This window comes from Corylus avellana, chromosome 1 (genome assembly GCF_965113065.1).
Source record: "Corylus avellana chromosome 1, dhCorAvel1.hap1.2, whole genome shotgun sequence".
Classification (NCBI taxonomy): domain Eukaryota; kingdom Viridiplantae; phylum Streptophyta; class Magnoliopsida; order Fagales; family Betulaceae; genus Corylus; species Corylus avellana.
Window position 1 is genome coordinate 36,866,208 of NC_142490.1, and position 13,943 is coordinate 36,880,150.

Genomic DNA, 13,943 nt, shown 5'->3' on the forward strand with positions numbered 1-13,943 from the left:
TTAATCGAGCGAGTCGGGTATGTGTCACTAGCTAATCGAGCGAGTTTCAACAATAACGAGCGAGTTTTTACAGTGACGAGCTCGAGTTTGAGTCGAGCTTAGTCGAGCGGGTAGCGAGCGAGCTGTCGAGTGTGTCGGCTCATTTACAGCTCTACAAGGAATGGGAGTGTATTTGGATTGGATTAGAAGGAAATTACAGTAATTTCCACTAGTGTACTAAAGCCTTGTTTGGTTTCCAATTTCTTTTTGTTTTTGTTTTAAGAAGAAATTCATATGCAGTTATGTGAAAAAAATTCAAAGTTTTACCCTGTTGTTTTTTTTTTTTTTCCCCATGAAATCCATTAAGTACAAATTTCAAGCACTTTAACATTAATTATTGGAGGAATGCTAGGTTTACAAACAAATTTTACAAAAAAAAATTTTTACAAACTGATGTGGCACAACATGATTGAATATAAAATAAGTTCAAATTTTGAAAAACTTAATCATATTGTGCCACACCAGATTGTAAAATTTTTTTTGTAAAATTTGTTTGTAAGCCTAACACTCCTCTAATTATAGGCACGGCGAACTAACATAGGTTCAAATTTTTAATTTTATTTTATTTTTAAAAAAATTCTATAGAAATACTATTTCTTATATTGTTGCCCCGTCAAATGTTTAATTTTTCACCCTCAAATGACATGTCTACTATTATGTCAAATCTTTTTAATTTTAAACTTGGGATGCGTCTCGAACGCGCTTACTATTTGAAAGCAAAACATCATTTTAAAAAACACACAAATACACTATGATTTCATATGAAATTGAATTTAAAACTTGCCTATTTTTATTTTACATAAACACGAATGCGCACACACATAAAGAGACTATATATATCTTCGGACCCCCCAAATACAAAATCCTGATTATAAACTCCTTCTCAAGGCTTTGTTGCCTTAATGCACAAGTCATTATATTAGGTTGAATTACATGAACTTTGCAAATACTTTCTTTCTTGTTTTTTTGTTTTTGGTTTTCCATTATCACACCTTAATACAATAAATATTTCTTAACGCAATAAATATTTACCTAACATATCTTAAGACATAGACTTATAATTCTGTTGTACACGCTATGCTGAAGCAAGATCATATCCAATGAGGCAAAAGATTTGAGTGCTTAATTTCTTTGTTGATTGACGAAGGTACCTTTACAAATATGTTATGGCAATAATGAAGTGCTGCCATGGCCCAATCAAAAAATGAGCACATGTCAAGAATAAGACGAATCCATTAAGCAAAGAGAAAAAGCATGAGAAGATGAAACCTAACGAGCTTAAAATTATGCATGCAGTAGTTGTTGAAGAACTTCCAACTTTCTCTTATTTAATCCATAATCTCTGAAGACTTGCTGTGTTTTCTTTGACTCAAACATTGCCCTGTTCAACAGCTTTTATCTATAAATACACAGGTTTTCCATGCAAGATTTATCACCCATCACCATTAAAGTAATATATTAGATATGATGAAAGGAGTCCATTTCCTTGCAATTGTGGCTCTCTTGTCACTCACATCCTCCCTTGTCTCTGCCTATGATCCCAGCCCTCTTCAAGACATTTGTGTAGCAATTGATGATCCCAAGTCTGCAGGTATATATATACATATATAGTTTTTACTTATTTATTTATCAAGCTTCTGCATATATATATATATATATATATATATAATGGTTCTGATCATGTGAAGTATTAAAGCTCATTACATTCTGCTTAGAAGCAAGACTGTTAGTTGTATGGCATCTTACAAACTATTATTATGAATGTGTCACTTTTCTTTTTCCTTTAGTACTGACAAAGATTTCTTTCTTGCAGTGTTTGTGAATGGAAAATTCTGCAAGAATTTTAAGCTTGCCAATGCCAATGATTTCTTCTTCCAAGGGCTTCAGATTCCTAGAAATACGGCCAATCCACTTGGGTCGAATGTTACTCTTGTGAATGTGGACCTGATTCCAGGCCTCAACACTTTAGGGATATCCATAGTTCGCATTGACTATGCACCATATGGCGTAAACCCTCCCCACACTCACCCTCATGCCTCTGAGATTCTAATAGTCATGGAGGGTACTCTGTACATTGGTTTTGTCACATCCAACCCGGAAAATCGTCTTTTCTCCAAAGTTCTAAAAAAGGGAGATGTGTTTGTGTTTCCAATTGGTCTCATTCACTTCCAGTTCAACGTGGGGCACACCAATGCTGTAGCCTTTGCTAGTCTAAGCAGCCAAAATCCAAGTGTTATGAGGATAGCAGACGCTGTTTTCGGATCTAATCCTCCTATCAATCCTGATGTTCTCGCCAAGACCTTCCAACTTGAGTCGAAGATTATTGAATATCTTCATAAAACATTCTAATGGAACAACAACTATGAAACTTATGGAACTGTTATGACCTTCATCTTTTAGCCATGTTAGCCTCATTCCATCGTAATGATAATAGAATAAAAGGTTGCCTATGTAACTCTCTCTAGGTGGAGTTGAGGTATAATATATAATATTTATGTTTTTTGAGCTCCTCTCTCTCTCTCTCTCTCTCTCTAAGTAAAACACAGAAAGATATGGATGCAAGACAGAAGGGACTTGCCAACAAAATAGATGAAAACAACAAAAATTAAAATACTTCTCTTGTTAATTTAGAGTTTCACCGAAATAACGAATAGAAAGGGTTGAACCAAAGTCTCACTGGTGGTGATGACTGGAGGCGGTTGGCAACGGTGACTGGAGATTTGCCTAATTAAATAACAATATACCAAAATGAAGGCCAACAAAATGGTGAAAAATGAGGCCAACTATGAGCTTTAAATGGGAGTCAACTACGAGATGAAATAAAAGTCAACTATGAGCCATAAATGAGGTCAATTATGGGCCTTAAATGCAGAGAACGAACACCCGTTCTTTTTCTTTCAACTGATTTTTTTTTTTTTTAACCAGCCACAAAATTAGAAGAGAACAAACACCCATTCTACACAATAAAAGGTCTAACCAAGACCACCCATCAACGCGCACCCACACGCAGCGGGTGAGGTTGCCATCGAATTTCGCGTCACTGAGTGGAGTGGCAACGAATCGAGAAATTCATCGGCGATGTCGACCATCCGGTGTCCGTCGTGCCAACGCGATCTCCCACCCGATTGAGAACCTTCTGGGTCCCAAAACACGCGGTTCTGTTGTGCAATGGTGGAGCTCGCATGTTGTCCGTGCTTTCGGAAATGGGTGCCCTCGCAGAACACCGCCAAGCCGTATTGCGAGATATCTCATTGGCGGCCGCCGCCGGGACGGGAAGGGCGCCGATCGTGGTAGCCCTTGAACACATGACGGTCGTTTCTGAGGAGGTTGATGATGATGATGATGATGATGATGAGACCAAGGAGGTTATAGATATACTTTTGAGGGAGTCTATGGCGGTCGATGTGGGCAGACCCATCCCGGCCGCTCGATCTGCAATCGAGCGATTGGAGAAGGTAACCTTTGAAGATGGGTTGGGGTGGATCGGAGAGTGCATAATTTGCACGGAGGAATTTGAGGGTGGGCTGGAGCTCACTCGGCTGCCGTGCTCCCATGTCTATCACGGAGGTTGCATTGTCAAGTGGCTGAAGATGAGTCGCCTCTGTCCCCTCTGCCGCTACCCATTGCCCCCTGTCCATTGAGATAAGCAAGGATTTTAATTTCTTATTTGGGGTTTCATTTTCAATTTACTTTTTATACAAATTATGACTTATTATTCAATTTTTGGCTTCTTCATGTTGGATTCCAAATTACTGGAGCAACCTAATAAAATTGTATAGTTCTCCAAAAAATTCAAGTTTAGTGTTTGTTGTTATATGGATATATAACATCTGCTTTATGTATTTTTGTTTGGTGAGGACCTACAATAGTTGCTTTCCAAAATTTTAGTGGTTTTTTTTTTTTTTTTTTTTTAATTGAATAGGGAAAAAGGGTTAAAGGGGAGGATGTTTTCTATTCTTGATCAGGATGGAAGAGACAATGTAATATCTTTTGGGAATGCTTCTAAAAACAAGATGGGAAGCGGCCCACTTTGTAAGAGCATGTGCACAGAAATTTGTATTAAGAGACACTTTTAAAACATTCTAACTTTGAAAGGAGGACAAACCTAATATAATATCAAAAATGATATTAGAAAAATTCCAAGAGGGAAAAAGAGTATTGATAGCCAAAATCACAAGAAGAGCATCACCCTCCAAAAAAAGAGAATTGAAGGCCGAGGATAAAGACAACTGAGATGCAAGATGATAGAGATTAGATTTGTATTTCATTCCAATTCATTAAGATTATATTATTTAAAATTGGAACTAGATTAGAATTATGATTAATTAGAGTTCTTATCAGTTTATCATTCTATTGTACTCTATTTAAAGAGCATATTGTCATTGATCGAGAAGAGTGAAGAATTATTAAGCGAAAGCTTGTTTATGGTTTGTTTCCAACTCTAATTGGATTTAATTGTGGTCTCTCCTACCCGAAAGGAGTTCAATATTTCTATTCATTGTTGTGGGTTTCCATCACAACAATAGCGGCTAAAGCTTCACCAATAAGAGTGTCTGTGACAAGCAGCTTCTGAGTGGCTGCCAAAATAATATTTGATCATCAATGAGAGTATTGGCTTTAAAAAACTAGACTCAAGTCGTAAGGGTCTTAGTCTTGGTGGCATTCTATGGGGTCTAAAGTTCGAATCACCTTGGGTGCAAACAATTTCTTGGAGCCAGCCTGTTGACGAAGCCGGAATATTATTTGATTCGTGTGGAGAGAGCACTTTACATGAGTCCGAAGTTTACCCAAGAAAATGGGGTATATGAAGTGAATATATATATATATATATATAGTATTGAGTTTAGAACCCCTGTACATGGGATAACTCTCCCAGAATTAGGGTATTAGAGTAAGGCATCATTGGGATTTGAATGTGGCAAAACAAGCTGAAAATAGAAAAGAACAAAAATTCAAGTTTTTGTGTTTGCTGTAATTTACTGTCGAGTCTTAGGGAAAACTACACTTTACCCCCCCAAAGTTTGGGACGATTTTCAATTCAACCTCCAATATTTCAATTTTTGCAATACATCACCGCAAACTTCCAAATTTTTGCAATTCAACTAATTTTATCCTAAAATTCCCATATTGCCCCTAATTTTTTATAAAAAATTTAAAAAAAAAATTCGGGGTGGCCACCCCTTTGGCCATCTCACCATTTTTAAACCCCAATTTTTATTTTTATTTTTGTTAAAAAAAAAAATTAGGGGCAATTTAGTTATTTTGGGATAAAATTGGTCGAATTGCAAAAATTTAGAAGTTTGGGGGGTGCATTGCAAAAATTGAAACATTGGAGGTCAAATTAAAAATCGTTCTAAACTTGGGGGAGTAAAGTGTATTTTCCCCCCGAGTCTTATTAATGATTGTCTTTGAATAATACCATGTACTTTATGTATCTTTGTTTGGTGAGGACATACTAATGTCTTGAGTAAGCTGCAGTACACAACAGTTGCTGTCCAAAATTTTAGTAGTTTTTTTTGACATATCCGCATAGGAGCGGGGAAGGTGATTCGAACTAGTGACCTTTACTTCATTAGGCGTAGTCCTAGCCGATTGAGCTACCTCTTGAAGACTATGAACTTGGCTGGAGCATGTGAACAATTTTGGGCTGCATCTTGAATTGGGATTAGTATATATATCCCTATCTAGTAATGTCATACTTTGTAATTTAGTTGTTCAAAGCAAATTATTTGGGAATTTTGGTTGCCCATCTTACAATTTATACCTAATTGTCTCCAACATTATTCTTCTTGCTCTCTAGCTTCTGTTTTGCTTTCATGCTCATCTCTCTTGCTGTTTCTCATTTTCTGTGGAAAGGTGAAGGTGACCTTAATCAGAATTACCAAGCCATGAACTCAATGTTTACTTTTGAGATATGGGGTGGTGAATTTATAGGTGTTGAATCCAATTATATTATATCTTCATATCTTTCAGAGTAAAATTCTCTTAGTATGGTTCTATAGTCATTACTCATATCCTTTGGAAAATCATCCAACATGCCTAGCCTTGTTAATGATTGGTGTTAATATTTTGATCATATTTCTTTTATAGGGAAAAATATAAAATGGCCCCCCAAATAACCAATTAGTCGCAAGTTGGCCTCCCAATGTTGAAAATGTAATAAAGTAGTCCCATAAAGTTTCAAAAAATGTCAAATTGGCCACTCAGTTAGTCAGTACTGTCAAATTAGATGAAAAATGCAATACGACGTTGTTTTTTGAGGTTAAGTTACTAAAATGCCTTTTTGAAAAAAAGAAAAATCAATTAAAAAAAGGCTCCCCAAAATGATGTCGATTGGCTTGAAAAAAAAAATTAAAAAAGCCTGGGGGTGGCCGGCAAGCCACCCCCTAAACCACCCCTTCTAAATTTGTTTTTTAATTAATTTTTTTCTCAACCCAAACAACGTCGTTTTGGGGGACTTTTTTTAAATTGATTTTTTTCTTCCGAGAAAGGCTTTTAGTAACTTAACCTCAAAAAACGATGTCATATTGCATTTTTCATCTAATTTGACAGTGCTGACTAACGGAGTAGCCAATTTGACATTTTTTGGAACTTCATGGGGCTACTTTATTACATTTTAAACATTGGGGGGCCAACTTGCAACTAGCTGGTAGTTTGGGGAGCCATATTTTTTCCTATTTTATTTCATCTTACAAATTAACCATTAGATTTGTAGCCTTATATGGATTCCATATAAGTGAATTGTAGACGCCACAAATCTAATGGTTGATCTATTGAATTTATAGGAGAATATGGGTCAAATATGAAGAACGTATTAACCTATAACATTTCTCCATAAATAATGTAAATATAATTGAAATTGCATCTTGTTTTGAAAGCGGCTGCTGACAAGACACCCATAATGTTAATTACATGGCTAAATCGTGAAGTTTTCTCTGATTCTTACCAGAATGGAGATTCACTCTGTTGTTGATCAACTATCCCTCAGTAGTTGGATTAGGCCTTGTAGAATTTGGATTTTTGTTGCTTTCAGATGGGTATTGGAAATTTTTTTTTTAGAAAAAAAAAAGAAGAAGAAGAGAAAGATAGAGAATAAGTTATTTGATTTTGCTTCATCAGGTACTTGTAACAAATGTGCAGCTGGGAGCTGAGCGAGGGATTGTTCTTCTAGTCAATATGTGAATTTCTGCCGAATAACTAGACTGGTTTCTACATTTAGTAGGTCCAACCATATTAACCCCCCCTTCTTTTTTTTTTTTTTTTTTACATGTCCGCACAAAAAGAGGGGAAAAGCGGAGGCGGATTCAACTCCGTTTCATGGGCCATAATCTCCAACAAATTGAGCTACCATTTAGGAACGTCAACCTATGTTTTTGAGTATTATGTATGACTAGAACTTACGATTCCTTTTATAGGAGTATGAATTCGATAAATCCGCCTTAGCTATTTGAATCAATGCTCATTCATTTTTTCTATAGACTATAAAAGAAATTGTGGATTTTCAAATTAGGTAGTTTAAGTCATTTCTTTACATTGAAACGCTTGAAAAATACTATATATTAAAAATGTGGCATGTTATTATTGAGAATTTAGTATATATTGTTATAATGTTCTTACTCTCTATGTTGTAAATAGCAAAAAATTATCTTTTGGTTTCTGAAAATGAAGTGCCGGTACAAAAGTAAAGAATGAAGTCTTTTAGGAAGAAAATTCTTTCTAATTGTCTCAATAACAATGCCACGGTCTTAATAGGTGGCATAATTCGATGTAAAGAAATAGCCTAAATTAAAATAAAATAAAAATCTTCTGTGTCCTTTTCTCAAATATCTTTTTACCTTTATATCACATTATTTTTTATTACTATTAAAACAAAAAATTCATAACAAAACTCTTTACTAAACGGGCTTTCCATAAGGCAATTAGTCATGGTTCCCAAGTCCCATACACCACATAATTATAGACATCAAATAGAGATATATATTTTTAATAAATTCGTAATTGACAATCAGAATTATATATAATTTTTCTAAACAAAATTCCTCATCAATTCATATCAAATCATTCACGGGCAGGCAACTTGAATCGACAGAGCGGGCAAAAATTATTCCTGTGCAGCCAATTCACGATGCAGTTTTGATCAAACAGGTGCATACATGGCATGCGAGCGGCTGCCGCGCCACCGATGAGCTCTTCCAAACAGATGCTACACGTCTCCCCTGTTCCTTGTTCAATCTCCACCTTCTCCAACGCTTCAATCGACGACTCACTTGCCGGAACCAACCCACAAACCCGGTCGTCGACGGCCAACCCCAAAACAAAATCGTCATCGACGAACTGCGTCACCTCAGCCGTCACACGCATCCTCAGAACCTTCCAACCCGCGTAGTGTTTCTGTCTCGCCATGTCATTCGCGCAACCCAAGATTCTTTGTATCATGAATTCTTGAATCCCCAAGGGAACGCCGACTTCAAAAAGCATGTCGGATACGGTTGACGTGGACGTGGTTTGATGAAGAATAGCGTCGCGCTTCACCTTGAATGTTTTCCGGAATGTCTCGCTCTCGAGGTTATCAAAAAGCCGTAGATCGCAGGAATCGTCTTCAAGCATGGAGTGAGGGACGTAAGTATGTGAAGCTTCGATCTCGACGACGAAGTCCACGTCAGAGGAGGCATTGTCGTCGTCGTCTTCGGGCATTACAATATCTAGCGGCAGAGCGCTGCAATAGTTGTCAAACTCCATGTCGGCGGGAAAAGGAATTGAAGAAGCCAATGGAATACTATGAATATATAAATAGGGTTGAATTGTTGAAGAGAAACCGTTGGGCTTAATTAATACTTGGAAGATAAGGAGATCAAAGAGAGGGTCGTAATATTCAAGGAATTTCAAATTGAGTCGGTTGGAGTGGCAGAGCCACTTGAGGCTTTAATTTGGGGATGCCGTGAGCTTTTAATTTTAATTTTATTTTATTTTTTGCTATTTTTCTACCCAAGTTCCACACGGTACTTCCAAAAAATTTTTTTTTTTTTTTTTTTTTTTTTCCTCCTACTTACGCAAGTTACCACTCGGCACTCTCAAAAAAATTTTAGCGGCACCCCAACATCAATTGTCTGGCTCCGCCACTGAGTCGGTGGGAGAGATATGTTTTATTTATTTATTTTCTTTTTGGCCATAACATATCAAGTAGTGTAACGCTACCATTTTTTTATCCTCTTAATTATATATCACTTATTTTTTTATTGATTGTTTTTAGCTTATTTTATAATTGTAATAAAAAGTTTTTAAAAATGATTAGTTATACAAGGAAAGAAATTTATCCTTAATTTTACTTTTTGAAACATGAATGTTCAGTCTAGATAATAAGTTTATGTTATTTCAAAAGCTTCACTCTTTTTCAGTTACACGTTCTATACTCCATTATGCGTGAACATGTACAGGTGGTTCATATCCATCAAAATCCAAGAAAAGAGATTAAAAGTTGTTTAATTAGGGCCCAACTTTAATTTAAGTTGATATGCTGGGAATAACTTTTTTAACAAATGAATGTGATCTCTAGGCGGAAGGCGCCTCCGGCTTGTGTATATAAAATAAATTGCGATGCGGCTATTGATAAGACTATAAAGTTGATGGCTGTGGGTGTTATTGTAAGAGACAGTTTGGATAAGGTCTTTTTTTTTTTTTTTTGAAACAATTTTGGATAAGGTCTTGGCATTAATGTGTGTGCAGTCTCTTCCATATATATATCACCAACGCAATAATGGCGGAGGTTTATGCAGCTTGGAAGATAGTATTTTTTTGGCAGAGATTTAAGCCTACGGAATATTATTTTGGAAGGTGATGCTCTAGAGATTATTCATGTTTTTCAATTGGAAGACCAACTATGGTAGAGAGACGGTACGTTGGTTAAAGATGCGAAGATTGTTTTGCACAGTTTCTAATCTTAGGTCATGATGGAGAAAGCAAATATGACGGCACATCCGTTGGCAAAAAGGGCGCTCAAAACATCAACAGAGAAAATTTGAATGGAAGAATACCATGATTTTATTCATGAAGTTATACAAAAAAAATTTTACAATTTTGCGTTTCATTTTTTTTTTCTTTCTTCTTTCTCATGGATAATATTAGAGATCTCGAATACATCTAATTAGAGCATCATAATGGGCCCTAAATACCACTTTCAATCAAATTTGGGCTAATTTAATTTACAAGAAAAACATGCTCTAACAAATTACTCCCTACTTGCCTTCCTATATTTAGTTTTGTGAGAAGCCTCCCCACATTTGAAGAGCTGAAATTCACTCCCTATTCATTTTTTTTTAAATGTTATTTCCTCTCACTCTCTCTCCACTTTAATGTAATACACTTCTTTCTTCCAACTCTACATCTTGCTACAACACATTCTAAAACTAATAAAAAAAATATTGAAATAAAGAAGAGAAATATATAAAGAGTTTGTTATTTGGTTACTTTTCAAATTTGAAAAGTAATATTTTTATTTGAGGAGCTATGCTTACATATCTAATTAGTTTACAAACTATATATACACCTCCGGTTAAAAATTTGAATAGTCAAGATTTAATTTTATACAAACCATGGCGGTTGTTCTGAAAAATCTACACCCAAGATTCAAACTTGAAGAGTTTGGTAAAACACAGCCATGGCTGGCTTACGAAATTACAACCTCCCCAAATCACCCAATTGGTATGATCAGAGTGGTGAAGGAAAGAATATGTCATCATAAGATTTACTTGCATTTAACTCAAGAAAGGAACATTTTCTGAAGAAAATTGCCGGAAAAGAACAGGCTTCTTAATTACTAGAAAATTTATGGATACAAAACGTAAGAGATATCTAAAAGAATCCACAGATATGATCCGTTTGAATCCAGATACAAGGAATATGGGTTGCGTATTTTGCTTGGATAAGAAGGAATATTTTTCATTAATTTCCACTGCCTACTATTCCAAGTCTTTATATTACTTCCATTTGTCAATGCCATCATATATATTAGACTCCCTCTCACTCAAAGCTTTGTTGCAGTAATGTACAAGTCATAAGTCCTTCAACATTTTCTAGGGATAAATATAAACTTGGTGTACGTGGTTTTGAATTATCACAAACAGTTTTTGAATTTTAAAAAGTCATTATTTTTATTTAAAGATATACGTGTTATTTACAATAAGATAAGTATTTAAAGATATTAAAAACTCATATAAATGTATATATAATGAAAAGAAACACTTGATGTAATAAACGAAAAAATTCAATGGTTAGGTAATGCGTTATATAATATATATACAGGATGGTGGGGGGAGTCCCTTATACTTCCTCGGCCATAACTTATCTGCGTGAGGCTTCACCTCAACTTCTAGGTCATGCTTACCACTAGAAGCCATTTTTAAGTGGAAAATGAGAGAACTTCACTACAAAAAAATCACTCATTCGGTAACACTTACATAGTGACGTTTTAAGCCCAAAAAACTTTAGCACTATTTATTTAGTAATGTTTGAATAATGACGCTTGGTAAAGGACATTAAACATGGGGTAGAGAATCAGTGATAGCGTTGTTTACTGTTTAAACGACACTATCTAATGTCTTTTGGCTCATACGACACCTCATCAATGGTGCCGTTATTGTTCAAATGTCACTACATGAAAAGTGATGTTTGAACAGTGAAATGCAACTTTTCATGAAGTGTCATTTACCGTTCAAACAACATTAATCAATGTCGTTTACCTGTACAATTGACATTAAATTTATATATATATATTTCTGGAAGGGTAAAAAAGTTAATTTTTTTTTTTTTTTTTTTTTTAAGAAAAAAAATAGAGAGGTGGCTGGCAGTTCATTGAGGGAGGGGTAGCCAGCAAGCCACCCCCAGATGTGGCTGGGCATGGCTTGAGGCCACCTTCACCTTTGGGGTGGCTCGTGGGCCACCCTAGCCACCCTCGAGGTGGTTGCACACCACCCCCGGCCACCTTTGGGGGTGGCGAGTGAACCACCCCTCTATATATATATTATTTTTTTAAAAAAAAAATAATCCATTTGAGAGAGAGAGAGAGAGAGAGACATTTCGAGTGAGAGAGAGAGAGAGAGAGAGAGAGAGAGAGAGACATGTCCAGCTTATAAGCGCCAATTTTAGGCGCCTAATTTTCAAAAATGAGTTAGTGTTGTTTGAACATTGTTACTGTTCAAACGAGACCTTCTAATACGTGAATAGTGCGGCTTGAACAATGTTACTGTTCAAAGGACTCCACTTTATAGAAATGGTGTCGTTTGAACAGTAAAATTTAAAAAAAAAAAAAAAAAAAGACACCTTTTTCCCAAACATCCTTAAACCCCTCTTTTTTTGGGTAATATCATCTCAATTGACAATATTTAGTGGATATGTTGTTGGCCGAGACTTGATCCTTCGAGTCTTTGACTAATTAATCGTATATATATATAAGTCGAATCACTCTTAGAAGTGCCTTAATATTGCGACATGTGGCATGAACCCTTTTTTATTTTAAGAGAAATGCTTGGCTTCACTAAAAAGTCAATCTTTTGGCAAATTTAATCCTAGGTGGCATGACCCATTTTAAAATTAATAGATTTTAAACAATAAATTAATAGATTTATGGAAAATGGGCTATGCCACCTAAAATTAGAATGGCCAAAAGATGGACTTTTTAATGAAGCCAAGCATTTTTCTTATTTTAATGCTAAACCAGTTTTTTTAAGGCATAATTTGTGAGCCGTTTTTTAAGAGTGAACCGGTTTTTACTTTAAAAACTAGTTCATTAAATTAGCATAATTAATGATGTTTAATTATATTTGAAGAGTTTTTCATATATAAATTATTCAATAAATTAAGTATTATTAATGTCAAAATCAAATAAGAAAACAAATAATGCTAATCAAATTATGTATTATTATGTTTAATCACTTTAATATGTATATAACATAATATTATATGTTATAGTTGAATTAGATGAATTAAATGATAGGATGTAGAAACAAAATAGAAAAAAATTTCATTGCATTATTTTTGTTTTTTAAAATATATAATTGTATATTAATTATTAATTGTATCGATTGTCGGATTTTTACTCAACATAATGATTAGGTATTTATTTTTGATTTCATTAGCAAAAATAATCTTTAGTAATAATATATATATAGACACACACACACACGGTTAGCATCTTACGAGCAATTATATATTCGATGTCCAAACCAAAGCGTAAAATCACAACCGTCATCTTGGGGCTTACTTTTGCTTAGTGTCCATTAGTTTATAAAATTGTTAACTGTTCGATATAACATGCATCTTACTTGATATTTGTCCGAGGCCATTTTGCCTATGAGATTTTTTGTTTATTTGTATGATTTACTCGGATTTTTAGATATTTTTTTTAGAGTACCTTTTTTTTTAATTTTTTTTTAATTTTTAATTTTTAATTTTTGGTTTTTATTTTTTAATTTTTTTTACTCTTTTGAAAGTAAAAAAAGGCAAAAATTTATTTGATTATTATACCAAAAAAGGAACTTCAAAACACCTAAGAGATAATTAAGAATAAATATAATATGAGATGATTATTTGATTGCATTGTTGACTAAAAGATTTGTAATTACTTTTTTTTAAGGTTCATGATTATATGGGTTTTATAATTTGTATGAAATATAATAAGTATAACACTAATAATATTAATGATTCTTACTAACTTTCTATTAATGTTTTGATAATCACAATCCAAGTTTTCTTTTCGTTATTTTTTTTCTTTATATTTTTCATTTTAAACTATACATATGGGAACAAAGATTTTAACATGTTTTAATTTATATGGATTAAACTAATTAAAGTTAAATGCCTTATAATATATAGAAAATTTTTATGCGACTTAATGCATTTATACAATGTTT

The 13,943-nt window shown here is 34.4% G+C and overlaps 2 protein-coding genes and 1 pseudogene across 2 annotated transcripts; 2 read left to right on the forward strand and 1 right to left on the reverse strand.

Annotated features, from left to right (window-relative positions):
* Positions 1-1,503: 1,503 nt before the first annotated feature.
* On the forward strand, positions 1,504-2,388 carry LOC132172171 (germin-like protein subfamily 1 member 13). Its single transcript, XM_059583621.2, has 2 exons — positions 1,504-1,630; positions 1,853-2,388. Exons 1-2 carry the CDS (start codon positions 1,504-1,506, stop codon positions 2,386-2,388), a joined length of 663 nt encoding a protein of 220 aa, XP_059439604.2.
* A 336-nt stretch (positions 2,389-2,724) lies between these two features.
* On the forward strand, positions 2,725-3,680 carry LOC132169687 (uncharacterized; annotated as a pseudogene).
* Positions 3,681-8,097: 4,417 nt separating this feature from the next.
* On the reverse strand, positions 8,098-8,778 carry LOC148589788 (uncharacterized). The gene has a single exon (XM_088515059.1). It carries the CDS (start codon positions 8,776-8,778, stop codon positions 8,098-8,100), a length of 681 nt encoding a protein of 226 aa, XP_088371185.1.
* Between the last annotated feature and the right edge of the window lie 5,165 nt (positions 8,779-13,943).